Source organism: Ochotona princeps, chromosome 6, assembly GCF_030435755.1.
Source record: "Ochotona princeps isolate mOchPri1 chromosome 6, mOchPri1.hap1, whole genome shotgun sequence".
Classification (NCBI taxonomy): Eukaryota; Metazoa; Chordata; class Mammalia; order Lagomorpha; family Ochotonidae; genus Ochotona; species Ochotona princeps.
Window position 1 is genome coordinate 11123474 of NC_080837.1, and position 27442 is coordinate 11150915.

At 45.8% G+C, this 27442-nt stretch overlaps 1 protein-coding gene across 1 annotated transcript in view; it reads right to left on the reverse strand.

The window, feature by feature from the left end:
- IQGAP1 (IQ motif containing GTPase activating protein 1) overlaps window positions 1-27442 on the reverse strand; it is a 92621-nt gene that overhangs the window by 38104 nt on the left and 27075 nt on the right. The window contains exons 3-14 of the mRNA XM_004577920.3: window positions 23147-23303; window positions 21991-22068; window positions 15321-15397; window positions 12306-12373; window positions 11184-11297; window positions 10029-10207; window positions 9099-9183; window positions 3754-3917; window positions 2915-2999; window positions 2046-2209; window positions 1756-1916; window positions 628-752 (exon numbers count right to left, since the gene is read on the reverse strand). Of these exons, the coding sequence (XP_004577977.2) occupies window positions 628-752; window positions 1756-1916; window positions 2046-2209; window positions 2915-2999; window positions 3754-3917; window positions 9099-9183; window positions 10029-10207; window positions 11184-11297; window positions 12306-12373; window positions 15321-15397; window positions 21991-22068; window positions 23147-23303 (1457 nt within the window). The remainder of the gene's footprint in view (window positions 1-627; window positions 753-1755; window positions 1917-2045; window positions 2210-2914; window positions 3000-3753; window positions 3918-9098; window positions 9184-10028; window positions 10208-11183; window positions 11298-12305; window positions 12374-15320; window positions 15398-21990; window positions 22069-23146; window positions 23304-27442) is intronic.

Genomic DNA, 27442 nt, shown 5'->3' on the forward strand with positions numbered 1-27442 from the left:
TGGGGACAAGAGGGCGTCCCCTCCCCCCCACATACACAAAACCACCACACAAATTTGTAGACAATCTAGGAAGCATGCAACTTGAAGCTAGGGTCTGAAATGAGTCCTCAACCTGCACAATTACATCTGATTCCAAGAACATCTGCTGTGGTGCGGCGGGTTAAGACACTGACTATGATGTTAGCATCCCGTATCAGGGTGCTTCTGACTGAGCTTCCCACTACGTGCCCCGGAAACCAGCAGAGGGTAGCCCAGGAGCTTAGGCCCCTGCCACGCATGTGGGAGAACAGGATGGAGTTCCTGGCTTTAGTCTGGCTCAGCTTTGGTTACTGTGACCATCTGGGGAGTGGACCAGAGGAGACCAAGCACTGTTTCTTTCCTTTTCCTTCTGTTGTTCTGCCTTCTAAACACAGAAATAAGTCTTAGCCACTTCTAACCACTGTCAAATGTCCACTCCAACTGCCTGATATTTTGAGAATACCCAACCTTAGCTCTCTAAGTAATATGAATATTTTTTAATCTCCCAACTAGAAGCTCCTCCAAGAGCCAAATTTATAACCAATCCACAAAGTCATGCCATCTTGATTGGTGATGTTCCGGGGGAGGGGAGGCAGGGAGATTACTCACTCTCGTGCTCCTCTTGCACCACCAGGTTCACTTGGTCCACACATGCCTGGATGTCATTCCATGTAATAAATTCATTGTTTTCTGCCCGGGCCTGAGCTTTCAGCTTCATCAACTCATCGAGATACCTGCCCCAACCCCCAAAAAAAGACAATGAAAACAAAGTGTAGCATGGGAAAAAGAGAGAGAGAGACAACCATGGCGCAAGGCATTCAATGGGCAGAGGCTGCTGGGACATCACAAGCACTTGATGTATTCCAAAGCAAGGAAACCACTCTGTACAATGGTCTGCTACATGTTTTCAATTCCAGGTAAGACCAACTCAGGGGCAACAGTTCAAGCAATTGCTCTAAAGTCAAGAAAATAAGGTCATATACTAACTAACTAAACAAGTGTAGGAGCAACTCTTCTAGCAAAACCGGACTCAGGCCAAGAACATCATGGCTTGGGGTGGAAATGTGAGCTGAATGAGCCACAGGGACCTGGATTCCCTGATATATAGAGATGATGGTCTCGGGGGAAGGGGAATCATGGAGCGACAAGTTGTCTCCCAACTGAAGGGACCAGCCCCAGAACCCCTTTAACGGTAAGAAAAGGAGATTTTACACCCTTTTGGATATGAGGTACTGTGAAAGTACATCTCACCAAAAACGCTGAGCAGGGTAAAATCCTTCAGTTCTGATTTCCAATTCAGCAAATAAACCAAATTTGAGAAAGCAAACAGAACTATCTGCAGGTGGGGTATTTTACTTGACAACTGGCTCCATCTCCTTTAACATGTCAGTACTGTGGAGAAAGGGACAGCTCTACCACAAAAGGTTCCCAAGACACACACAGACTTAGTGCTGGGCCTGATCTTGACTGGGATAAACCTGCTCTCAAGGTAGTTTCAGAACAACTGGAGATTGCAAACGGACTGGGTGTGCCGATGGTGGGGAAGCATTCCTCCTGTCAGGGTCGGGGTCGTTCTATCTGGGCTCCATAACAAAGGAGATGAGATGTTTGTACATTTAAGGGCAGTAATCTGTCATGAGCTGTCAGTCTTTCAGCATGATAGATTAAAATGGATTCCTCTGGAAGCAACACAAGACAGAGCCAAAGCTGCAACAGCTCGCTCGCCCAGGGACCCACCTCTGGCAGTTCTCTTCTTCGATGTTGGTGAGGCCCGTCACAGAACTGCTCAACTGCTTCCACACGGTGTTCATGTCGCCTGACTCCAGCGCCCTGTTGATGAGGGCCACCGAGGACAACATCTCCACAGCCACTGCGAGCTCAGGGTGGGTGAGGCTATGCTACACAGGAAGAGAGACCAGGCAAAGATGAGCCTAGATGATCTCTAACACATACAAGTTACCCCATAATGCCACAAAATTGGGCTGAAAGTCACTGCAGTTTGGTGATGAGCAGGCCAGCCTGCTTACCTCTGGACTCTGCTGTTGCAGGGTGGCCAGCTCCTTCTGATACAGGTCGGCAGCGAAGGGATACACCTGGGGCAGCTGGGCTTCAGGGTTCATCAGCTCCAAGACAGTCTTCTCCGCAACACCCTTCTGGATTGCGGTGTTAATGGCGGCCACTGCAGCCAGTCCTGGGGGAAACCAGGAGGTCACTTGAGCAGAGGACTGAGGCCAATGTGCATGGAAGGAAGTTGGGTTCTGTGGGTAAGCCACCAGCCACAAGCCAAGCCTGCAGGGAAACTTTTCCTCTTTCCCTGTCAGAAGGGAGAACTGGTGGACCACTCTAACTACCTCCCACTGGCTCTCCTCACAGGTTTTCTCCACTAGCCTCCTGGCACCTGGGCCCACTGTCCTCTAACTTTCCCTGTAGCTTGGCAAAGACAACAGGTACTTTGTGAGCTGCCGCTCAAAGCTGTTCACAATCTCTGCCATCTCTTTAGTCTTCACAACTCAGCCCAGAACATCGACACTGGGATCCTAACTTCTCTTCCTTACGTAATCTCGACAACCTGCGCCTATACTCCAGCTGCTGTCTCCCTTCACTGTCCCACATCACAACATTCTCCTCTCTCCTGTGTCACCTAAGATTACTGACCCTATAAATGCCACCTCTTCCAGGTTTCCCTAAGCAACCATACAGTCTTGCTGGCCAACTGATTCTAGTTCTACTTGCACAACTGCAGGAATCTTCTTGCCACCCAAAGTGCCCAGGGGTTTAATGTGGCTGGCAGGCTCAGGGGAAGGCTGGGAGGTGACGGAAGCTAACTCCACCCTTCTCTGCCACAGAGCCCCACACAGCCCTCCCTGCAGGGGCAGCCAGTGGAAAGGCCCCTTACGTCTCTGATACTGCTGTGCGGCCCCGTTTGCGGCATCCACTCCGGCCTGCAGCTCCTCTTTCTGCAGGGGATCAGCTTGACCACTCTGAAAAGAATAGGACACTTGTGTCAAGCCCTCTTGTGGTCTGTGCTGCCAGACTGTAGCATTCCTGTATCACATCAGCAATCATTAGGGGGACAGGACCACAGGTGGGAGTGACAGTTGCTGGCCACAGGTAGCCAAAGGGCCAGCTCTTGCTGGAGCCCAAAGCCTGGCTGGAACCAAGGTACACAGTTTCCCAGACGCCCGCACGTTTTCAAAAATAATCTTGTGATGAGCAGGGAAATGTTTACAGAATCACTAACACTCTTAAGCTGCTCACTCCGACACACGCTAGGAATGTGTGCAATGTATATTTGTCCTTATTTAGACAAAATGCCAAGTCCTTCATGGTTGTTCCCCAGAAACCACAAAGCACAATCCATCCTCAGGCTCAGCAAATTACTTTCCCACTGCTGGTCTGAGGAAGAAAGAGGTGGGGTTTTTTTGTTGTTTTTTTCTTCCCCCAAAGTGGAAATTCCTGAGGCAAGAATGTTTAAATACTCCCAATTTTCTTTCCCCATTGGTGTTTAGTTGGGGACCAGGAGGGGGACAGTTTAAAGGACGAAGTAGTTAAATCATAAAGAAAGGTGGGGTCTGTTTATCTTAAAAGAGGACCAAAAAACAATGTGTACTGTATCTGGGGACACTAAACAAAAAGCAAAAGCAAAAACAAACACGATCACTATATGCAGGAGCCCGGGGGAGGCTGCCCAGGTGGAGGTGGGGAGTCCAGCAGGCAAGCCCCGTGCAGGTTCACCTGTCTCTTGTGCTGCCTGTCACTCAGCAGCTGCTTGAGGTACCAGTCGCTGTTCTGCTGCTGCAGACCCCGCAGGCCCAGGGCTGGTGCCTGCAGGGCCCTACCCAGGGCGGCCGTGTCCTCCTGCTCCAAAGCCAGGTCGACATTTGCTAACGCTGAAAGTGCTGAGGAGGAAACGGCAACAGCTGGAGAAGCACTGCTACAGGAACAGCCCCGTGTACTCTCCCCTCCCCCAAAACCAGCTCAGCTCCAACTCAGACCCTCCTTCTGAGGCACAGGGCTTGGGCTGGAAGAAGGCTTCCAAGTTGTGGAGGGCAGGGTCCCCACCAAGGGTGTGCCTCAGGTTTCACAGAGACTCCAGGTCTACACCCCAGGGCCACTGAGAAGCTTCCAGATGTGGGCAGGGAGTGTGGGACCAGCATGGGCAGCAATTCACAGATTACCAATCCAGACCAGCATGATGCCTAAAATGTCCTCTAAGATGCCAAGTAGTGGCTGTCCAGATTATGTTTCAGAAAAAATACCAACTAATTACATCTCTGGAAGACTCTGTAACTCTCCCAGCCCAGAGTTCTGGCAAGACGCACCCAAGCCCCACTGGGCTAGAGTGCTGCTCAGTAACAGCCTTCATCCCCCAAACACACAGCATCACCTGGAGCATGGTCCCCAGGCAGGGTGGCAGTGCCCAGATGACCAGGGTGGCCCAGAAGGCACTGTCTGTCCCTCTCACACACTCCCTCCTTCCAGTCATTGAAGCCTGAGGTTGCGCAAGCTCTGACACTGAGAACCAGGATGTCCCTTTCCTCAAACACGGTATCTTCCCTACAGAGTGGGTATGAAGATAAAACTGAATCACACACATGAGAGAATTCTTGTTAATTATAAAGCAACAAACATTATTATGCTGAAAGAATAAAGTAGCTTCTGGTTTTGAAAATGATAGCCACTGGGACCCGGCGGCATGGCCTAGTGGCTAAAGTCCTCGCCTTGAAAGCCCCGGGATCCCATATGGGCGCCGGTTCTGGTCCCGGCAGCTCCACTTCCCATCCAGCTCCCTGCTTGTGGCCTGGGAAAGCAGTCGAGGACGGCCCAATGCATTGGGACCCTGCACCCACGTGGGAGACCCGGAAGCGGTTCCAGGTTCCCAGCTTCGGATTGGCGCGCACCGGCCCGTTGCGGCTCACTTGAGGAGTGAATCATCGGATGGAAGATCTTCCTCTCTGTCTCTCCTCCTCTCTGTATATCTGGCTGTATTAAAATGAATAAATCTTTAAATAAATAAATAAATAAATAAAATGAATAAATCTTTAAAAAAAAAAAAGAAAAGAAAATGATAGCCACTGGAGGATCATAATTACTTTCTTTATTCTTGAATTCCCTGTTTTGTAAAAGAGAAATCCAACCAAAGGACGAGCACCTATTCTAACATCAAAGGAGAAAAAAAAAATTTTAACCAAAACACTTGGGGCAGAAGCTGGTATAGTGGGTGAAGCCAGCAAGTATGGCATCACATGTGGGAACCAGTTCAGGTTCCAGTTGCTCCACCTACAATCCAGCTCCCTGATAATGGCCTGGAAAAAGTAATGGCAGACTTTCCAAGTACTTGGGGCTCTGCCACCCACCTGGGAGACCTGGAAAAAGTTACAGGCTCCTGTCTCCAGCCTAATCCACTGGCCCTTGCAGTCACTCCTCTGGGGAGTGAACTTCTACACGGAAGAGCTCTGTCTCTTCCTCTTGCTACTTTTTCAAATAATTAAGCTTTTCCAAAAAATGGGTGCAGTACTTTCCAATTTTATAAGTTTCCATTAGAAAAATGAAAATTAATGTAAGCTGTTAGAAAGAAAAACAAAACAGCTCAGGAAAATAAAAGCACAAAATAGGAGGCAGGTGTGGCAGGAAAGAATATTTTATAGAACCAGTAGGTAACATTGCGAGGGAAGCGAGGGACGGGGTCAACACAGACGGATTCATCACTTCTCTGCAGCTTCCTGTTGACTGCCTCTCCCTGTGAGCAAGCCTGCACCAGAACTCAATGATCCCTGTGCCTGGCCGGTGGCATCTTACAGCACCTGGCTGCAGGGACACTTGCCTGCCAGCTGGCCAACCATCTGCTCCTTCAGCCCTGCAGCCACGTGCAAACAGCAGTGAACAAAGCAACGATATCCTCAACCTCAGGGAGCTTTCGAAGTACTCGGGGACAGGAAATAAAATCAACGTGGGCCACTGCAGGCTGTGCCTCAGCAGGTCTGCACAATCTCAGGCTCTGCCTACAAAAGCACTAGTCAAGAATGCTTTTTCTAGAAGCATTTCTGTTTAAATACAGATGTAAAAACGTGATGAACATTTGCTAATATTTATAAAGCACAGATGATTACAACATCATCTAAACGCATTCTCCTGCTAAAGTTTACCTGACTCTAATTTATTCTACTTGACAAAAACCCATTTAACCATCTGGTCTGCAGCTTTCTTCTGGAGGGAGTGTGAATGGGCCTTCCAGCTGGCCCTTACAGTCTCGGTAACGAATATTACTGAGAACTATTAACACCACTCGAGCACATATCTCAGAGCATGCCCCACATCCGGGACTCGGGGTGGGCGGGAAACCGGGTGGGGCTTCTCCCTCAATATCCTCCTTTACCTCAGATACAAGATGGAAACAATATGGACATAATAGTATTGCCCACTTCCCTATCCCCCTGAACCTTTTTTTCTTCTTTTTCTTTCTTTAACTGTAATTAACTATGAAAAGATTGTCAACAACAACACAATAAAATAGATTATAAAAAAAAAAAAGAATATTACTGAGAAACACGCATCCCTACTTCCAAATAAAAGATGGACTCCCAATGAAAGTGTTGGACAAATCTAGGCAATGGGATGATGGACTGTCTGACATTGTACCAGCAATGTCGGTGCACACTTAAATAGCAGACTAATGGAATTGTAACTCCTTATGAAGGAATGTACTGTTGTGACAATATGGGGAAAATCAGTCAGGGGGTGGGAATTGGGAGGAGAGGTATCCCAGACTATACAGAATTGTACCATAAAATTCAAAACTTACACTAAAAAATTTTAAAAAAATGAATCTTACTGAGAATTCCATTAAGAAAACCCTGGAGCTTCCTGATCCGCAGCTTTCCCTTGCCTCCTGCTTTCCCACGCTGAGGAAAGGACAGCCCCTTTGCAGGGAATGCGGCCCTACCCTCCGCCTCTTCTCCATCCCCAGAACCCTGGGAGGACTTGTGCTCACTGATGACCATCCTGCAGTACCCCGCAGAGGCTGCCTTGCCTCTTTTGCCCCAGGCCTGCACAGGTTCTTATCAGGATGCTCTGCAATGATGCACTTGCGTGTCTACCTTCCCCTAGACCCGGCGGCAGAAGTTGAGGGGGAAGGTTTGAGGGACCTAGTGCCAAGTCTCTGTTCACATGAGGACTACAGGAGATACATCAGGAACACATACACATACACAGCTTTGTCCTGGCATGTTTATGACGGACTCTCAGCAAGGTACAGCGATACAGGCTATGAAACCCCAATCCCTCAGTGTAAAATAGGATTCTGTGTGTTCCGTGTCCAGGAACCAGGCTGGGTACTAGTTTAGCACAGACAGCAAGGCACGGGGACCCTGGAGCTAGCCCCGCTGACCGTGAACTACACACAAACCCAGCACAAAGGAGCTGCCTGGCTTGAGGGGAAGCCCTGCTGCGTGCACAGTCATCATCCACTCTTAACAGAATGCACCAGAATGTGACAACACAGGGCATCCTGGTCGGGATTTGAAACTATGGTGAAATATTATCAATCTCCCCAGTGACCTCCAAATGAACAAACAAGGACACTGGTGACTGTTACCACCACCTTGAGCAAAACAAGATCCAGCCTGGCCTAACAGGTTGAAATGAAACCTTAGAGATCTTTCCATGAGTCTTACGCCAGGAACTGTGGGGGTTCCTCAAGAGTAAGTCACTCCCACTTCCAGGAGTGCATGAAGATATCAGAAAGACAGACAAATGCAAAACTAAGTTCAAAAGTGCTTGATTGCATCCGCAGACTCAGGGAGGAGACCTCAAACGCAGCATTGTGACTGAGGTCGGTACTGAGGTGGCACCTGAGCCTATCTTGGACAAAGGGGGAGGTTCAAGGGATGAGGGAGGTGGGTCTTATAGTGGGGAAGACAGCATGACTAAAGCGCAATACTAACACCGTTTCCTGAGTACTTACTGAACACAGGCAGTTAACACCCATCCTTGCCCACCAGTCACCCAACAACTCGGACACAGGGGCCCAACATCACACCGCCATGGACAGTAGGACAGGAGAGCCAAACCCAGGTCTGGGCCACTTTAGAGCCAGACCTCCCAAAATGAATGGGGAGGACACAGTTGGGCATGGCATGCGGCACAACGAGCCTACTGGGCCTGGCAACTACAAAGCAGTCCATGAAGATCTGCTAGCAGAGTGATGGAAAGAAACCGACACAAAGAATCACTTCCTCTCAAAGTGTAATATGGGCCCAGCGTGGTAGCCTAGTGGCGCCTTGCACACACCAGGATCCCTTATGGGCGCCAGTTCTTATCCCAGCAGCCCTGCTTCCCATTCAGCTCCCTGCTTGTGGCCTGGGAAAGCAGTTGAGGACGGCCCAAAGCCTTGGGACCCTGCACCTGCTTGGGAGACCCAGAAGAGGTTCTGGGCTCCTGGCTCTGGATCAGTGCAGCACCGGCCACTGTGGCCACTTGGGGAGTGAATCATCGGATGGAACACCTTCCCCTCTGTACATCTGACTTTCCAACAAAAATAAAATCTTAAAAAAAATTGTATAACACACACTCACATGAGAATTGACATTGGAACCCTCATTTTGCTTAAATATACCTTTCCAACGGCCATAGGGGTTGCTTCTAAGTGCCAGGGGACCAGCTTTTAATTTCTAGAAAGCTTGCATTTTTCTTTAAAGAACAGAATGCTACTATCAAAAGGGGGAGGGAGGAGAAAAATAAGCATTTTACACAAAATATAAAGCACAAGGGTGGTAGGGTGAGGGAGTAAACAGCAGTCCAGCAGACCCGCAGGAGGTCGGCACAGGCCCAGGCCCAGGGTCAGGTGCGGGTAAGAGGGGCTGCCCACACTCACTGAAGAGGGAACCAGAAGCAGAGAACTCATAGGCTGCAGTGAGCAGTAACTCCTGCTGATGTCTAAAGTGAACATACAGTAACAAGGGTCCTGGGTCAGGTTGATGCCCAGGCTCTTCCACCATACATACACCCTTGGGTGCCCGCCACAGGGACATGCTTACTGTGAACTCTGCTTATCCTCAGGGGCCCCGTGGAGAATCACTTACTGTTAACTCTGTTTACGTTGCCTTGAATCTCAGCCTGAGTGAGCAGCTCCTCATAGACATCTCTCTCTCGCTCCGAGTTCTCCGTCTGAGGATGAGTCAGAAATGCAATTAAATTAGCTCACGTCTCCGGTGGAGGGGCAGGACCCCAGCCCATTTGGGCTTCTCCCCAGCTCTGTGCTGGGCTTATCCAGCAGGAAGTACAACATATACTGCAATGACAAGTCTGAAAAGCAGACCCGTGGGTCCTCCCAGAGCTGAGTGAACAAAGAAGGCACCGGAGGAAGCCTGCCCTGTGCTGGCAGGGCAGCTGGGCTGAGGGCCACACCCTGCTTGCAACACCAGTATCCTACATCAAATTGGTTTGAATCCAGCTGAACTGCTTCAGGATCAGCTTCCTGCCATGGCATCAGAGAAGGCAGAGAAGGGTCTCCCAGATGGGTGGCGAGAGCCCAAACACCTGAACTGCCTTCTGTTGCCTTAGCAGGGAGCTGGATAGGCAGCATGATAGCCCATACTACAGCTATCACTCTGACAGGAAACGGTATTGGGGCAGGTGCAGCTCAATTTGCTGCATGCCAGCCCCGGACACCACGTGCCAGAAGTTTATTTGCACAGAATTCAAGAAGCACAGGTCAAATGCAGTCTAATGCCGAAAAGACTATAGACCATGTAATTTCAGGTACATAATATTCTTTAAAAGGGTAAACTTATAAAAGAAGCAGCCTAGCCCAGAGTCAGGATGCAGTATAAATGGGGGACACTTCGAAATGATTAAATGACCATACACATGTGTCAAGACTTGTCAAACCATAAAGTGGGTCAATTTTACCAGGTATAAATTACACCCCAACAAAACTATGAAACTGGTTCTTTAGATGGAGTCTTATCAACGACAAAAGAACAGAGAAAGGACAGATGTTTCATTTTTACCCTGTTTTTAGCATTTGCCATTTTGTCCTGCTTGGCCTGGTAGAGTATATCCTGGTAAGTGGAAGCCAAGGGCTCTTCCAGATTTACAAGCATGGCATTGGGATTTTTCAAAGCTGTAAACGTGTCGGCTGGAATTCTATGGTCGATCGCTTCGTTAATGGCAATAACAGCAGCATGCACTTAAAAAAGAGAGAGAGAGAGAGAATAGCAAAGCATGAAACAGAGACTGTACAAAAGACACATGTTATACACCAGCACTGCGACCTCTTGTCCTAGAGGCTGGGGTGGGAAGGATGGCCTCCTGGGCCGTCTCAAGCTCAGCCCGTCCCTGGTGATGTACAGAGCTATGGCTCTGCCTTCAGGCCATGCTGGGGATGCTGTGTTTGGGTGCTCACAGCGAGACAGTGACCAGAGAGCCTGCAAGGAGCACTCTACAGAGACCTCCTGCAGTTGCCAAATACCACTTTGAAATGTAGGTATGACTTTCTCAATGCTTTTATTTTTAACACATTATGTCCCACTCTCCTACATAGAGGACACTTATGAAAACCTAAATTAAGCAATTAAATATACTACTTACATCAAGTTTAAAAATAAATTGTATGTTGTTGAAATAAGTGCAGGATTGAAAATGTGTAACTTAATGGGCTAATTAAAATAGTTTATTTCCAAACAATAATAGCATAGAACCCCATCACAGCATTTACAACTGTGTCTATGGGGCCAGCGTTGTGGCATGGTGGGTTAAGCCAGTGTCTGTAGTGCCAGAATCCTTACAAGCACTGGTTCAAATCCCACTGCTCCACTTCAGATCCTACTCCCTGCTAATATGCCTGGAAAAGCAGCAGAAGCTAGTCTGAGTGCTTGGGCCCCTCCACACACATAGGAGACTTGAATGAACCTCCTGGCTTTGACCTGCCCAGTCCCAGCTATCGCAGCCATTTGGGGAATGAACCAGCAGATGGAAGATCTTTCTGTATCTCTCCCTAACTGCCTTTCAAATATATAAATCAATATTAAAAAGGGAAAAAAGCCAACTACCTATGCACTTAAACCTGCTATCAAAGTTCAATGTTCAGGATCACCACTATGGGATTTACTTTGGGAATGTTAGCAACACATCCTCATCTGAGGCCACAGCACGTCCCCCCTTACATGCAGCTTCATCCACGGAGAGCTCATTGGCCAGGATGCCTCCGATCTTGCTGAAGGCAGGCATCTGGATCCCATACTTCTCCAGCTCAATCTTCATGTTGTTGATTTCTTCTTCTGCAGAAGGGAATTAAGACCCAGCCAAGCAGGTTAAGCACCTTTCCCCAAATTTAGAAAAGGTAACAGATTACCCTACTGTGAAACAGGATGAAATGGCGTCCATCCCTAGGGCAGTTACAAGGGCTCAGGATCCTAAGTGAGAGCAGCCTGATACACAAAATGATGCACTCCACAGGCATGAGCTAGTGTTGTGGTTATTGCTATCAAAGGCATCAAAAACAGCTATAAAGAGAGAAGGCCACGGAGGAAACAGTTTTGATAACTGCTCCATCAGGCATTTCCTCCAATGAACTTAAGAACAGAGCTCAGAACCAGCTCAGTACAACCAGGTTGTACGGACTGGCTGGCTATCTCAGCCTGTACAACCCAGATGAATAGCTGCTACTCGGCATGGGTTCTGAGGCAGAAAGCCTAATGACAAAGAAAACAGCGTATGAGCTCTGACCCCAGCTCTAAGTCTTCAAAACAACTTCCCTGGAAGGAAAGACACCACAGATAAAAGCTTTTAACATTTTTACTTTCAGGGTGACAGAGTAATTTCCAGTTTGAAGATGTCATCTATCTTACTCCTAACTAATACTACACCACTGCCCCCACCCCCATCTCTCCCTTTCTTTGAGGGCCTGGCTACAGTAAACACTCAAAGAGACCCCACTCAAAGAAGTTTACATGTTAAAAATTGCTGAATTATCACCCTTATAGCACCTCACTCCCTCTTCCCCTCAACCTCGCTTAGTCCACAAGAGGTGCCTGCCACAAGAGAAAGGTATTATTTCGGTATTAGCTACAGGAAAACAGAATCACTTATCGTGCCTACATTGTGAGAGACTAGAACCTGAAGTCCCAAGTTCAGTGCCTCGCTTGCCATACTGGAGTCAAGTTATTCATATCCTTTTGGGTTTATTGCCAGGGTGCTTGTTTAAGCACCTAAATGGGTACAACTAATCCTCCAGGCTATTCCCACATCAATCAAACATTTTTCCTGCCTCTTGTGTGATCCCTTACCTGTGAAGTCCACTTTTCCGTATAGGTCCTGGATCTGTGGGGCCAGGCCAAGCTTGAACAGGTACAAGCTGGAGACAGAGGGAGGAAAGTCAGCTTTCTCACTGACCCCAGGGGCTGCTGTCTTCATGGTCAGACAGCAAGTCTTACTGAACTGAGTTACTGATGGATAAGCTTCATCTAGACAACTTCAGAAGTTTTTTAAAGAATAGAACACACACACACACACACACACACACACACACACACACACCCTGCTTCAAAGCTCCATGCAGCCAGGGATGACAGAAGCCTTGCTCATCTGTAAACCCAGAGCCCAGCACACACAGACCAATGTGTTCATGGGTGGATGGAGACCTGTCTGCGCGCCTCAGGTGGGCAAAGGGGCTGCAAAGGCACTAGCATGTCAGGGTTATAAGATGAAGAGAGACCATCAGAAGGGCACTTCACAAAGATGGATATGACCAAGACACTGACAGCCTAGCAGTGAGGGAAACTTTTTAAAAATCATAGAAGCTTAATAGAGTGGTCTATACTTTTTAGAATTAATCTGTAAACCTTAGCACCATGTAAATACAAACAAGTATCATGTATGCTATAGTAATAAACTCAAATGTACTATCTGTTTTTTTGAATGTTCCCTCAGTGGAGCACAAGCAGCATCACATGCACGCAAGTAAGTGCTTCTCTTCACTGCTCAACACACAGCACGGAACTGTGACAGCCACCTCTCAGATTTTAACCTATCTAAAAATTGCCCAAAACAATTTTATCTAAACATAACCTGCCTCCTAATATATTTTTCCTACTACTATGCCCTACTTGCACTCTGAATGTCTAAGAACACTTTCAAATCTTTGCTCTTATCTTCCATGTGTCTGCTTTTAAAATAACACATTATTAGGTGCCTACAATGGGGTCAGCCTGTGATCTAACCTGCAGTTGCCTTTTCTCTTTCCCAAACGGGGAGAAGGAAGCTGTGACAATCTACCTGGAGTCCAACTATCTTGCTGCATGAGAGAAACCTACAAGTCCCTGTGCAGATGATTCTGAAGCCCAGCAGTGGACTGAGGAGACGGAATCTGGCACAGGGCCGCAGCCCCTTCTTGGAACTCTCTCAGCCAGGTCAATGGGTGCACTCAGTATCACAGAACATGTGCCACGCACTGGGGCAGCTTGCTAGTTCAGTACTTCTTTGCAGACACATATGTAAGCAGACAAATCCTCGAAACAACCTCAATTCATTCTTAGCCAGTCCTGTCAACAAGACGAGTTTCCATCAAACATCAACTACATTTTCAGATCCTTAGGCTTTGCTCAAATTTCAGCTAGGAAACTACAGAAATTAGCTCTTAGAATAACCAAACATAGAAAATACACAGGCATTCAGAATAATGTAAAGTCGGACTCTGGTCGGACAGCAGGGTGGTATCTAACAAAAGGATTTGGCCTGACTGCAGTGCAGCCAGTGCCGCTGGCAGAACGCCAGCTAAGGCTGTAGGAAAAGCCCAAGAGAAAAGCAGGAATTGCCTGGGAGTTGAAGCGTGTGCCACAGCGGACCACAGAGGGCACCTGCCTCGAACACGGCGGATGAATGTGCTCTGAGCTATTGCAGACATCGCCTACATATCACCAGATGGTGCCAACTCACCCTCTGGGAAAAACAGCGTAGGAGAAACTGCAAATCTCAAACTAGAACACGCTGCTCTCTGTGTACACAAACTACACATTCAAGGGGAGTGGAAAACAATGGGGGACTTCCTCCCTTTGTGCTTTCGAGGCTATCATTAGAAAGGCATTGCTAACTCTTCATCTCTGTTTTAGAGAAAGTTTGAGGGATGTGGGATCCAGGTTACACTGAAGGGTACAGGCCCCAAACCAGCAGAGGAGTTCTGAGCCAGCTCACTCTTGGCGCCTGGCAAGTTCAGATACCCACTGCAGGAAAAGCTAGCACACCATTATCAACACAAACCTCACACAGCACCAAGTCAATGCCCATTCAATCCCATGCTCAGAACCAACCTGATTTTGGCTCAGACACATATATATGAAATTGTTACATTCTACATTAATTCTGTGTGTATATTTCTTACGGAATCTGGTAAAACCACCCTAATTAACTAAGTAAAGATTGTCAAAAATACAATTAAAAAAAAGAAGAAATCTGATAAAACCAAGGACATAGTATATGTCTTATGAAAAAAACAAACAGGCTTCTCATAAATACATGTGTATACAATTGTCATGTATGAAGCACAGGCAAAAAAAGAACAGCCCACAGAAATCTCATATTCATGTCCTGCTTACTTGTACCACCTCTTTTAGTCCCATGGCCGTTGGGTAAATCTGCTATATATGATACACGACTCTGCACTCCTGTAGTATAACACTATAGTTCACTCCTATGCCACTTCTTGTGGTACACTATGATACTCCTATTTGAACATTTTTATACTCCTTTGCTATACGCCTATGCTACACTACCATAGCACACTCTAAGTATCTTGTGTCCCTCTTTCACACCTATTATCTCTTCTCTCCAAGCCAGCACCTTGTAGATTGAAAGAGCTGGGGACCCAAAATTAAGGCATCTTTCCAATTTACCATGAAATTATTTAAAAACATATACTTTTAGTTCTACTGCCATAATTTGCACTGGCAGAAGAAATTATTTAATGAACGAATAAATATAAAGATGAGGCTCTAGAAGATTAAATAAGAGATTGCTTCCAAAGAGAAATGCATCATTCACAAAAACACTAGATCAGTAATGAAAGATTATACCATGTTTTTAGAAGAAAATTACCTACTATTATGGGAATAAACAAATCCTTTGTTCCTCCTCCCTAAAAAAACACAGCTGTTTCTCACTATTTTGTTAGGACAGCAGCATTCTATTCTATTTGAAAAATCCTGAAGTTAGTGGGAAAACATTTTTATTCTAATTCCATGGGCAAAAAGCTACGCAACTGCAATTTAACTTCTAAACTGCACATTAGACCAAGAAAGCCTTATTACCTGAGAGCGTGGATACAGTAGATACATCTTGGCATGTTCTTTCGATCATAGATATCTGTGGTTTCTGGGTAAAAAATCTAGAGAGAAAAGAAGCAGTAAGATAGCCATCTATAGATTCATCTGATCATCCACCAGTAATGCAAACAGAACAAGGGAGGATTAGAAACCACCGTCAGCATTATGCAGAGAACTTCATTAGGGGGAACAGACATTTCACCTGCAGGACAAGGAATGAGATGCTACAATTACAAAACAAACAAACAAACAAAAAAGAGCCACTTGCTCAACCCACTGGATTTCCATTTGGGGATGCAAAAGCTGATTTACTTATTTCAGGTCCACACACAGGCAAACAGAATCCAAGTTGCAAGCCAACTGAATTCACCAGGTAAGCACATGAGACTTTGAAGAGCCCCAGGGATGGAGCAGGTGTGAACTGAACTCAGAACAGCCTTGAACGTCAATCCCTACCTCACAGTAAGATGACACCACACAATTCAAGCTCTAACCGAAGGAAATGTGGGGTAGCAGTGGCTGGCAGAAACTACAGAAATGCATTAATCATGATAGAGAGCACACAAAGTTGTCCAGGCAAAAGACATGGCAAGAATAAAGCACGATGGGGCCAGGTAGTACAGTGCAATGGGTTAAGCCACTGCTTGGGTCACCTGTAACAGAGTGTCAATTCAAGTCCCTTCCACTCCACTTCCAATCCAGCTTCTTGCTAAAGCACCTTGGGAAGGCAGCAGATGATGGCCCAAGCACTTGAGATCCTGCCACCTATGCAGGTGACCCTGAAGAAGTTCCTTCAGCCTGCTTGCACTAGTTTTTGCAGATGTTTGGGGAATGAATCAGTGGATAGAAGATACCTTTTCTCTCCCTCTATGCCTTTCAAATAAATAAGTAACACTTAAAAAAAAAAAAAAGTGAGGCCATCATTGTGGTTAAGCCATCACTTTGGACACACCAGAGCATGAGTTTGGATCCCAGCAGTTTCACATGATCCAAATGCAGGAGCCCTTTCCATCCACATGGCAGAGCATGATGGCTCCTGGCTTCAATCTGGTCTAGAATGGCCATTTGAGAGTGAAGCAGCAGAAAGGTGTCTCTCCTGCTCTCTGTTCTGCCTTCCTCAAGAATCCTTTTCTTTTTTCCCCCAAAGTAGTATCTTAATTTTGGAACTAAGGATAAAAACAGAGGCTCAGGTAAACCTGTCTGGAGACATGACACAAGACACACTGACTGCTGAAGAGCCTGCAGCTGAGGGGTCAGGCTGGGAGGTTATTTTAACTTAGAAGGGAGACTTTAAATAAACAGCAGGCGTCAGGAATGGCAGGATTTAGGAGCCCAAAGCATTTCCAAGGTTTTGAGACCAAATGACCGAATGTGAAAATGATACCACAGCCTCCTTTATTACAGAAGAGGGGAAGCTCACTTGGTTTAGTTTGAGACACGGAAAATTCTAAGCAATGGGAAGCTATCCAAGCATAAACACCCATCAGACTACCAGAGATGCCGTGCTTGTTTCATAGAAGAGGGTCTCACAGTAACTGAAACCACAAGAACGAGAGAAAGCAGCTAAAATAAGGATTGCAAGGAAGGCAGAATAACTACAGAAACTGTACTCATTGGGCAGACTGCAGAAAAAAATATTAAAAATCAAAACAAAATATTTCAAGGAGAGGGTTAGCCAGCAGTACCATTTAGAAAGTATCATAAAGAACCAAAAGCCTACTGCATTTCTACAATTAGCCTGTCTACTCCATAGAAAGAGATCACAGAAGATGTCCTACAGATTCCACATCTACATCTGCATTTGAAAAGAGACAAATGTGAAAAACAGGCTGAGTATCTTTTGAGTTCAAATTACTCAGGAGTCTTCTGGACCTAACTCATGGAAAGTAGACATTGCAAGGCTGACAAGCGTGACTGCTGTGTTTTCCTTGAATAGTTTTGGAGATTCTAGACTTGCTGTTATTCCATACTTGTGGTGCAGGACAACTTACTATTGTTAGTAAACCAAAAAAAAAAAAAAAAAAAGGTAATGAAACAATCACGTTAAAGTAGTAACAATACTGCTAGCAACAGTGAACATTAACAAAGCTCTTAGTGTCACTCAAAAGGGTTAAATCATTATTGTCCACTGGCACCATCCTATTCCAAAACAGGAACAGGAAGTCACAGGTGCACAGAGAAGTCAAGACACTCTTAGACGGGAAGGCCTGCGTTTCCTGACGTTAGTGGGACCTAGTTCTCAAACATACCGGAGGCAAGGAAGAGGACTTCAGCACTTGGCTCTGAAAAAAAGTGAACAAAAGCTTGTCTCCCACAAAATCTCAAGCTCCAGATTTAACTCAATGGACACGTACGTTAACAAGCTTGGCAAACATTCACATCAAAGTAGTTTAAGCCACTGTCTGATATTTCACACCTCATTTTTTTCTAGAGCCTTCTTTAGTTACAAAAATTTGGACTCTACAAGAAAGTATTAAAAAAAAAACTTTTCTTTTTGTTTTTAAAAATCACTCTTTAATCTCATTACACAGAAATTAAAAAGCCCTATCTTCTTACAGGCTTTTACTAAGAATGCCTATTTAATTTTTACACAAAAATAATGATCTCAGGCAGAATATAACCTTTTGTAATCCCAAACTGGTTCTCCACCCATGAATATACCAAAGGCAGCTTTCTCTGCACAGGTTGATACATTTTTTTTTTACATTTTATTATTATTATTATCATTTTATGATACAATTCCATAGGCTCCTGGCATTTCCCTTATCCCCTCCTAAATTCCCTCCCTTCCCCACCTAGTTCCTCTATATCATAACTAAAATATAGTTCTTCATACACAGTCATATGTCCATCATTGTGGGCATGGACAATGGCAGACAGTCCAGAATCCTATTGTCAGGATATACTGAACAGTTTCATTGTAAGTCCATCTTTGTCTGGAAGTAGAAATGCATACTGCATTGTATCCTCACAACTTGATGTTAGTCTCCATTTCACAACTACTGTACATCCCCTCAAATGAAAAGCCACAAAACAAAATCAACATCAGGGAGAAAAAAGAAATTAACAACACCATGAAGTTAAATAACATGCTACTAAATGACTAATGTGTAGCTGAAGAAATGAAAATCAAGAACCTTCTTGAAGAAAATGATGCTACTGTATGATCTATGAGTCACTCAATGATTTAATCAGGAGAAAGTGTTTTGAAGAGATGAAATTAACAGAAAACAACAAAACCCATGTAATAGTTTCCGCTGATTTTTGTTGGTGAAGTGTGTCTCTTCTAGACGAGATGGGTTTTGTTTTTTAATCCAGACTACTAATCTATGATGTTTGACTTAGCTTGAGTCATTTACATTCAGGGTTAATATGTATGGATGGTACTTTGGTCCTGTCATTTTAGGAATGGGTTGTTCATTGGTTTAGTCTTCTGTTGTCATTTTACCAGGATGTTCTTCCCATTTGCCTTTGGTTTTGATGGGTGCCATTCCTCTTCTCTGTCAAGAGAACATCTTGAAGTATCATTTGTAGGGCAGGTTTGGAAGAGGCAAATTCTTTTAACTTTCTTTACTGTGGAAGAATTTTATTTCATTTTCAAAGACAAAAGAAAGCTTTGCTGGATATGTTATCCTAGGCTGACAATTTTTTTTCTTTTAGAATCTGGAATATGTCACTCCATTCTCTTCTTACCTGTAGAATTTCCTGTGAGAGATCTCCTGTGAGTTTAGTTGGCATTCCTTTATATGTCAATTATATATTTGATTTTTTTTTCACATGCACATTTCAGGATCTTATCCTTATGTTCAATTGAAGAGAGCTTGAAGATCATGTGTCTTGATGAAGATCACTTTTGATTAAGCCTGTTGGGAGTTCTGTGCCCCTCCTGGATCTTGTTTCCCAATTCTTTCTCTAGATTAGGAAAATTTTCCTTTATTATTTCATTAAATATATTTGTAAAATCAGTTTCCCTTTCTGCACCTTCTCGGACTCCCAAAACTCTTATATTTTGGCCTCTTAATAGTGTCTTTCAATTCTTGAATACTTTTTTTGGCCTGATCCAGCTCTGCTTCCAGCTTTTTGTTTGCTTCCCCCTGATGACAGGAAATATCTGCCAATTCTGAGATTCTTTCTTCTGCTTGCTTCATTCTATTTTGGAGACTCTCCATTGTACTTTTAATTTGCTCTACTGTGTTTTTAATTTCTGATATATCAGCCTTGATTTGCTTTATTGCTTCCTTAAATTCTTTGAACTCTTGCATGAGCTTCTCGTTGTTGATCAGAAGCTTTACAATGAGTTTTATGAATTCTGTGTGCCCCATTTTCTCAATATCTTCCTCAGTTAACTCTGAGGTTGGCATAGGATTTTGCTCCTTTGCAGGGGAGTTTTCGGTAATATTCATTGTGCTTTTGTCTCTTCTTTTGCTCTTGGTCATTGTACTTCTGGTTAGCAGAGTCTTCTCCTTGGGGCAGGTGTCTAAGCTGTCACTCACAGGTCTACAATGCAATTTTACTTATTGCAGTTGGTACACAACTCTTTGCTTGCAGCCACTTGTGCCACTCCCTCCAGCGAGTTCCAGGTCTGGGTTCATAATTATGTTAGATTTCCACTGTGGTCTCCACAGCCCCAGCTCCTGGCTCACCACCCTCCACCTCCTGTGATACCGTGGTAAGGCTGCACCATTGTCTCTGTAACTTTTCTCCCACTTCCAGTTGGAGCAGGTCCCAGGATTAGAGAGACACCAGGTGTCATATATAGTTAAGTTGCTGGTGGCGCTGATCTTGTCAGAACCTGTTGGACGTTAGGTCTGGGTGCCACATGGACCTATTTTGACCCGTACGATGACAAAGTTGGTATTATTTTCCTGCGGGACCAGTGTAATCCACGGAACTCAGTGGGAGTTCTCGTGAGCTCAGCACATGCACAGTTCACTATTGTCCCCTACAGTCCAAAAGCTATTACCACAGTGTACAAAATGGCACCTGATGCACCACTACTGGAGTTCTTGATCTGCTGGCCGTCAGGTCTTAGGGCTACCCAGACCTGTCTTGGGTGGAACCTGTAGAATTCCATGTTGCTGCTGTTCACTGAGTCACAAATGAGTTCACTCCCAACTCAGCATATGCTCAGTCCTTTCCCTTGCCTTTGCCTCCTTATGCAAAATGGCGCCCAATTCAGCTCTAGGGGATTGACTGGGCTGTGAAATCCACCCTGTTCTCGCACCATCTGTCTGAGATCTGCTGCTCTGTCTCTGCTCCTGGTCAAATCAAACGGACCAGCAGGACGGACAGTTCTTTGTCTGGGCTCACCTCCCAAGCTCCCAGTGAAAGTCCCTTCCCACCTGGTTGCTGGTGGAGTTCCGGCTGCTGGTGGAGTTCAGATTGCTGTTCGTTGAATGCTGCTGGAGTATCAGTCACTGCAACACCGTTGTGTCCGCTGCTTTCCTGTGTCTGTCAGTCTCCACGTACCCCTCTGCTGTTGTTCTGTCCTTTCCTATTTCCTGGAATGTGTCCTCTCTGCTTCATCCTGATTAAATGTTTTTCCATCCGTTTAAACGTGTCCTTACCCTATTCCGCCATCTTGATTCTCCAGGTTGATGCATTCTTTAATGGAATTCACATCTGACTGAGTTTAACACAAATAATGCCTCTTATAAACAACATAGAGCTTACTATTCAAAGCAATGCTAAAAAATATCCTGCCATATATACCTTTTAGGGATTGTCTGCTCATCTTGAGGGGACAAATTCCTAGCTGTGAGGGCCACCACTGTAGCACAGCTGGTAAAGCTGCTACCTGTGGATGCCAGCATCCATTCTGACCATTGGCTTCAATTCTGGCTCCTCTGCTTCTAATCCAGTTCTCTGCTAATGCTTCTGGGAAAGCAAGGAAGACAGTCCAAATATCTGAGGCCCTGCACCCCAAGGGAGACATGAATAAAAGCTCCTTGCTCCTGGTTTGGGCTTGGCCCAGTCCCAGCCATTGTGGCTATCTAGGGAGCGAACCAGAGCATGGAAGCTCACTCTCAAATTTCAACTTTCAAATAAATAGAAAACCTTTAACAAAAATTTTCTAGAACTGAAATTCTTAGGTCAAAGAAAGAGCAACAAAGAGTGAGAAACAGAGAAAGGGAAAGGGAGTGAGAAAACGACAGCCATGCCTGTGAGGGTGCCGACCCAGCGAGGCCTTCGCGGATTCAAGGCAGGACCTGGCAAGCTCCACAGAGGGCAGAGGTTGCCATCATTGCAGCACCTCCACCTCACACATGGAACAACCCTCAAAGCTTGCTGCATTCGCCTATTCTGTACCCAAAGACATTTCTAGGATATTCCCCAAAGTCAAACTTTAATATAACAACTTACTGAATATGGCCAAATCACTGAATTGCAGGCTTAAAGCTGTGAATCCCACTGTATATGAATTATAGCTAAGAAAAATATCACTTTCACCGAAGTAGAAGTATTGTCATTGGGAGCATTCATTGGATGAGGGAAAAAAGTGCTAAGGAAAAAAAAAAGAAAGAAACCACTTCCTAAACAGAAGAAAGAGACCCTAAGCATTTAAACAAAAAAAAAAAAAAAAAAAAAAAAACAAAAACCAGCAAAGGTTCTGAGAGTAAGTTTACAGCCAGCACTGTGTATCTCCATGAGGTACCTTGGGCAATCCGATCTCCCCCATGGCGTTCAGCCACTGAATCACGTTATCGGTGTGTCTGAAGTGGAGACCAGTCGCCTGGGGAAGGAGAAGAGCATTAGAATACTGCTGTGTCCAGCTCACACTACGGCCCTTCCCCACTTTGAGTCTGTGTTTCCTGCCTGCAACATCTACTTGTTGTAAAGATGGAATGGGATAATCTATCTGCAGGGAGCCCTTACTGGGGTGGTCCTCACAGCTGGCAATTGCTCAACAAGGCTTTCACACTACCGAGAAACAGCCCCCTCTCAGGGCAGGCCTTGCTGTCAGCTCTTGCTGTAGCCTGCCCTTCTCATCATTCAACCATCAAGACAGAGCTGTCTGCAGAGTCACTGTTTATTAAAACGCACCGTTCAAGTCTTTGTTTTCTAAGAAACTTCTGTTTAGGATGCTACTTTTTGTTTAGATGCTACGCCTCTTCTTTGTCTTTCATGGAATTTAAACATAACATAAAAATCTCTTTTGACACTGAGACCCCCAGTTCACACTGAGTTGTGGTCCGTGGTATATGCAGCCCTGCTTGTGTCTGCTCTGGGTTATGTGGTCCTGCACAGTACCCTTCTAGGTGATGTGCACACAGTGGGATGCCGGCCTTACCATTGTACATATCCTAAGTCAGCTCAGCAGTCAGCTGTCCCAGGGCACTAGGGCTCAGCAACCAAAGTCCTCCACCTGTCTCAAGTTGGATCAATTCTCCATGTTACCTTGACCTTGAATAACATGGGGTGAATTTTTTTTCCCCTCAAGCTCCTACTGCTTTGAAGTGGCTAACAAATCTCAGGGCTTAGTTAAATTTAACATTTACAGTAATAATTCCTCTTGTCACTTCTTCTACTTTCATGTAGGACTATGAAAATGTCTATAGATACACACTATTATAAGAATCTGACCAGAAACACAGAAAGCCAAAACTCTTTCATGGCTGAATTAACCTTTGCAGTGCAAGTATTTTCTTCATGCTTCCAGGTTATTTAAAAGGTTATCCATGCTGCTAGCACACACATATACACATACTTCAACCTGTTTCTCAACAACTCTCCTAAGGAATGAAATATGTAAAGCTTTCCTTCTCAGCTTACGGGAAAGAATCCCTGTCCTAAGCAAGGGTAGGACTCACCTTGTATCTGGTCTGCTCTCGATCATAGATTTTTTTCAGGGACACCACTTTGGGAGAGAAGAAGTTCCCCAGCTTGGCCAGGTAGACCCCGTTCCTCAGCCCCTCTTCCAGCTCCGTGGTGGGGGGAAGATCTTCCCCCAGGCATGCTTCCATCCACCTACATGAAAGGAGAAAGGAGGTCAGAACTGCTTCTTGGAAACCCAGAGCTCTGTGTCCACGATCACTGGAGGCTTAACTGGAGCACAGCAAAGCACTTCCACATGGAACCATGCCCCAGCCCAGGCAGGGCTCGGAGGCAGTGAACTTGGGAAAATCCCTGAGTGTGAACATCACCCACTTGATAGGCTGGCAGCTCTGGTGGTCCCCCCTCCGCCACCCCCACTGCTCCTCAGACCTTTCAGTACTGCCTGGGAAACAATCATTTGTAACGGAAAGCACCAATCCATTAACTGCTACAAGCCTCCATAGGCTGGAGTGCTGGACACTCCACAGCAAGTGTCTAGGCTCAGGTTCTGGGCCAATATAGTCAATTCTCTAAGATACTGAAACAATGAGGTCTTCATGGAAGAGGGCACAACAGGGGAAGGAAGAGAGAACTATGCTCACATCCCCTCCCCAGATTTTAGGGAAGTGTGAGATAAAACAAAGGGAAGCTCAGCTGTGTGTATTTTCCACCACCAGAAACGTAATTAGCTAAAAGTCATTTGTGGCAATGCTTTTGGGCCACTTCTGAAGACAAAGACTCTTTGAGTATCTAAGGGAAATTATTGAATTAGATTTTACATTTTGCTTCAATTTCACAGGTTTCAGGGTTAGCAGCCAGAGCTGCTGCCTGCAGTGCCAGCCTCCCATATAAGTGCCAGTTCAAGTCCTGCCTGCTTTTACTTCCGATCCAGTTCCCTGCTAATGCACCTAGGAAAGCAGGGGAAGATGACCCAAGTGCATGTCCCCTGACCTGTCTGCTCCCAGACTGGCAGAAGGGTGCAGCCTGCCTAGCACCTCAGTGTCACATTTCCTGGCCTGCCACTCCTGCTTGGGACGTGTCAGGCCTGTGGCCTGCCAAAGGCTCTCACTGGGCCCTCCACTCTCCCAGATCCTGGCCTTAGACCCCTGGCCTAGCTCAGTGGCAAGGCATGGGAAAAGCCGCTTCAGGCTGCCTGTTCCTAGCCTGACATCACATGGGTGGCACAAAGCGCCACTGGAAGCAGCCTGCCTTAGGACCAAAAGTCTGGATTTTCAGGTCTCTTTCAAAAAAAGCCTATCTTTTGCACATATAACATTAAACAACAGACAACTATGCTGGCTCACTGGTATAGTTAACACAGAGTTGACATGAACCAGGCCCAGGACAGGATGCCAGTCAGCTATTGGCTGCTTTTCTCCCAGCAATGTACAATGTACAATGTACAATGACTTGATACAAGACAACGTTTTATTTCTTAAACAAGGAAAAATAACAATTTCTCTACTTCAATTCTATGGAGCAGTCCGTCATCCAACTGACACAACAGTTCTTGATAAAAGCAGGATGAATCTATGAAGGGCCAGGGAATTTTTCTGCTTCCCACATTCAATGACAATAAGGTTCTCAAGGGGAGAGAAACGGGGGAAACAAACAAGCAAGTTTTCCTTAGAAGAGCTGCCATGGAGGGTGACATCATCCTTGGATCGGTGAAATCGGCAGCATTTCGGAACTATCTAAACCACTTAGCTGAAACCCTCGAAACATGTACATATCAAGACTCTGGGTTGATATGAGGTGGCAGTTCCTCATTCCTGGGGACTGGGATGTGTGCAAAGTCATGAGTGGTTTCCCCCTTTGTCTCTCCCTTTGCCCTAGGAACAACAAGAAATAGCAAATTTGGAAGCAATGAGTTCACCCAAGTTTCCCTAAGCCTCGATCCTTCCCACCTTGATCAACCATGTGATTATTAAAAAATAAAATTTATTTAAAAAAAGAGTTGCCATGGTAACTACAATAGATACTGTTCACAACAGCTACATCATCAGAACTATACCCCTGCCAATGCCTGTAACACTGGTATGGAAAATAGCTGCAGTCCAAAGACACGCTTCAGTTAACTGTCCTCCCACTACTGCTAGGAGAGATGTAGGTAATAGCATTCTGGCAAAGAGTTCCTGGCAACCCCAGCCTTCAGGTCACAAACTAGCATTGTTTCTCATGAACTCCCACACTACAGCCTCAGCCAAAAGCAGCCATGTGGCACCTAACAGCACAAAGAAAAAAAACACCAGCATCTCAAAGTCAGGTGAGCACCCAGGAAGGCTACAGATAAAGAGGACAGGACGTACTTGGGCCCTACATCGATGCCAGATCCCAGGAGTGGGCCAGTCCTCCTCTGCTGCTGGGTTACCAGATCTTTGCCTGGCCTAGTGCCACAGCTGTCAGAGTCCCCGTCAAAGACTCCAGCAGGACAGAATACTTTGTCTTTGCCATAAGGGTCAGAGAGAGAACAGCCGACTGTGATTTGGTGGAGGCTGTAAGTAGAGGGAGAACTAAAGGCAGGCCCAGCAGAGGGCTTATGGCGCCAATGGGGACACTTGTTTTCCCATATAACGCTGCCTGGGTTCAAGTTCCAGCTCTGCTTCTAATTCCTGCTTCCACCTGATGTACACTCTGGGAGGCAGCAGAGTACTTGGATTTCTGCCACCCATGGGGGAGATGGGGCAGGGAGAGGGTGTTGAGCTCAGGGCTCCTGGCTCCTAGCCCGGGGGAATCAACCAGCAGATGGAAACTTCTGTCTTCCTCTGTCTTCCCCGCACCCTAACTCTGCTTTCAAACACACAAAATTACACACACACACACACACATATATATATATATATAAAATTTTTTAACTGCTCCAAACCTAATTGCCTCCCAAGTGGCCACAGGTCACCCCTCCTCCAGTCCAAACTGCTTCCCAGAGAACATCAACTGGTTTCTTTATCATCAGTTAAATCAGAATCGAACTGCTTTGGAGAAGTCAGGAGCCACGTGACTTTTGCTGGCAGAAGTTTGGAATCAACTCCAATTCCAACAAGACAATAAGCCTTCCTTTCACTCCTCCAAGGCACACAAGCGCCTCCACCTGCTCTGCTAGCAAACCATAGAGTCACATCACAACCCAGCCAGCAGCCCAAGGTGCTTCTAAGGCAAACACCTTGCTGTTTTTGTTTTGTTTAATATAATACATTCCACTGCAGGAAATTAATAAGCATTTGGGATTTTACAAATATTTCCCATATTTTTGTATCATTTTGAAGACTTTAACTTACATAAAAATTCTACCAAGTGCTTATGTTTGGACATTTATGTCACCTGTTTGGACATTTATGTCATTTCTGTATGTTTTCAAGCATGAAATGACACTTTAAGGAAAATTAATTCCTTAGGAATCCTTAGTTAGCTGCAATATCAGAGGCATCTGAAAGCTTCCATTCTTGCCCATGAGCCTTCTCAAACCTTAGGGCTCCGTGTGCAATCCCACCCCAAGTACCGCTGCTTACAAATAAGACTGAGGTTCATTCAAGGTCACCAGCTGACTCGTGGCATAGATGCAACAAGACTGACTGTGAGTTGAGAATTCTCCTCGTACCACAGCCCCAAGCTGTGGGACAGTCCAGTCAGGGCAGTCTCAGATGTTCCACGGAGAGAAAGGTTTTGCTGGCTCCATGTTCTGTACACCAAACTCTCCTTGGAAACTTAAGCATTCAATTTGTCTTTACACATATATTTAAAAATAAGTCCACAGACAAGAGAAACAGTACTGGTGCCCACACACCTTTCTGCAAGTTCGCATGGGAAGACTGCCCAGGTCTTGGTCACAGTGTCTTTAGGGAGGAAGGCCCATAAGACAGCTTCCTGTTCACCTCAACTCTGGCACCCCCTCCCCACTCCGAGGTCTGAGTAAGTTGATACTGAACATGGATAGTGACAGGAAACTGAAACTTTCACTTCTGCAGGCCAGCGCCTGTTCTCCAGGGACCCCGAAGAGGCCTTCTAGAGCAGAACACAGAGTACCCCCTGATCAGCACCGGTCACTGGTAATACCCGGGTTTGCATCCATTTGCCCTCCTGTCAAGGAGTAACACTGTCCTAACAGATTTGCTGCTGAGGATTGAGGACCTAGTGAAGTGCAAAGCTGGCCTCACACCCAACTGGTCACTGACAAGCACCGTGCCTTTCCTGTAGCCCTCTTGGGATGAGTCGCACAGCTGACACTTCCCTAAGTAAATCCTTCCAGTTTTTCCAAGCATCCCTCCTAAGGAGAAAAGTGAACGGGGTGACTGGAC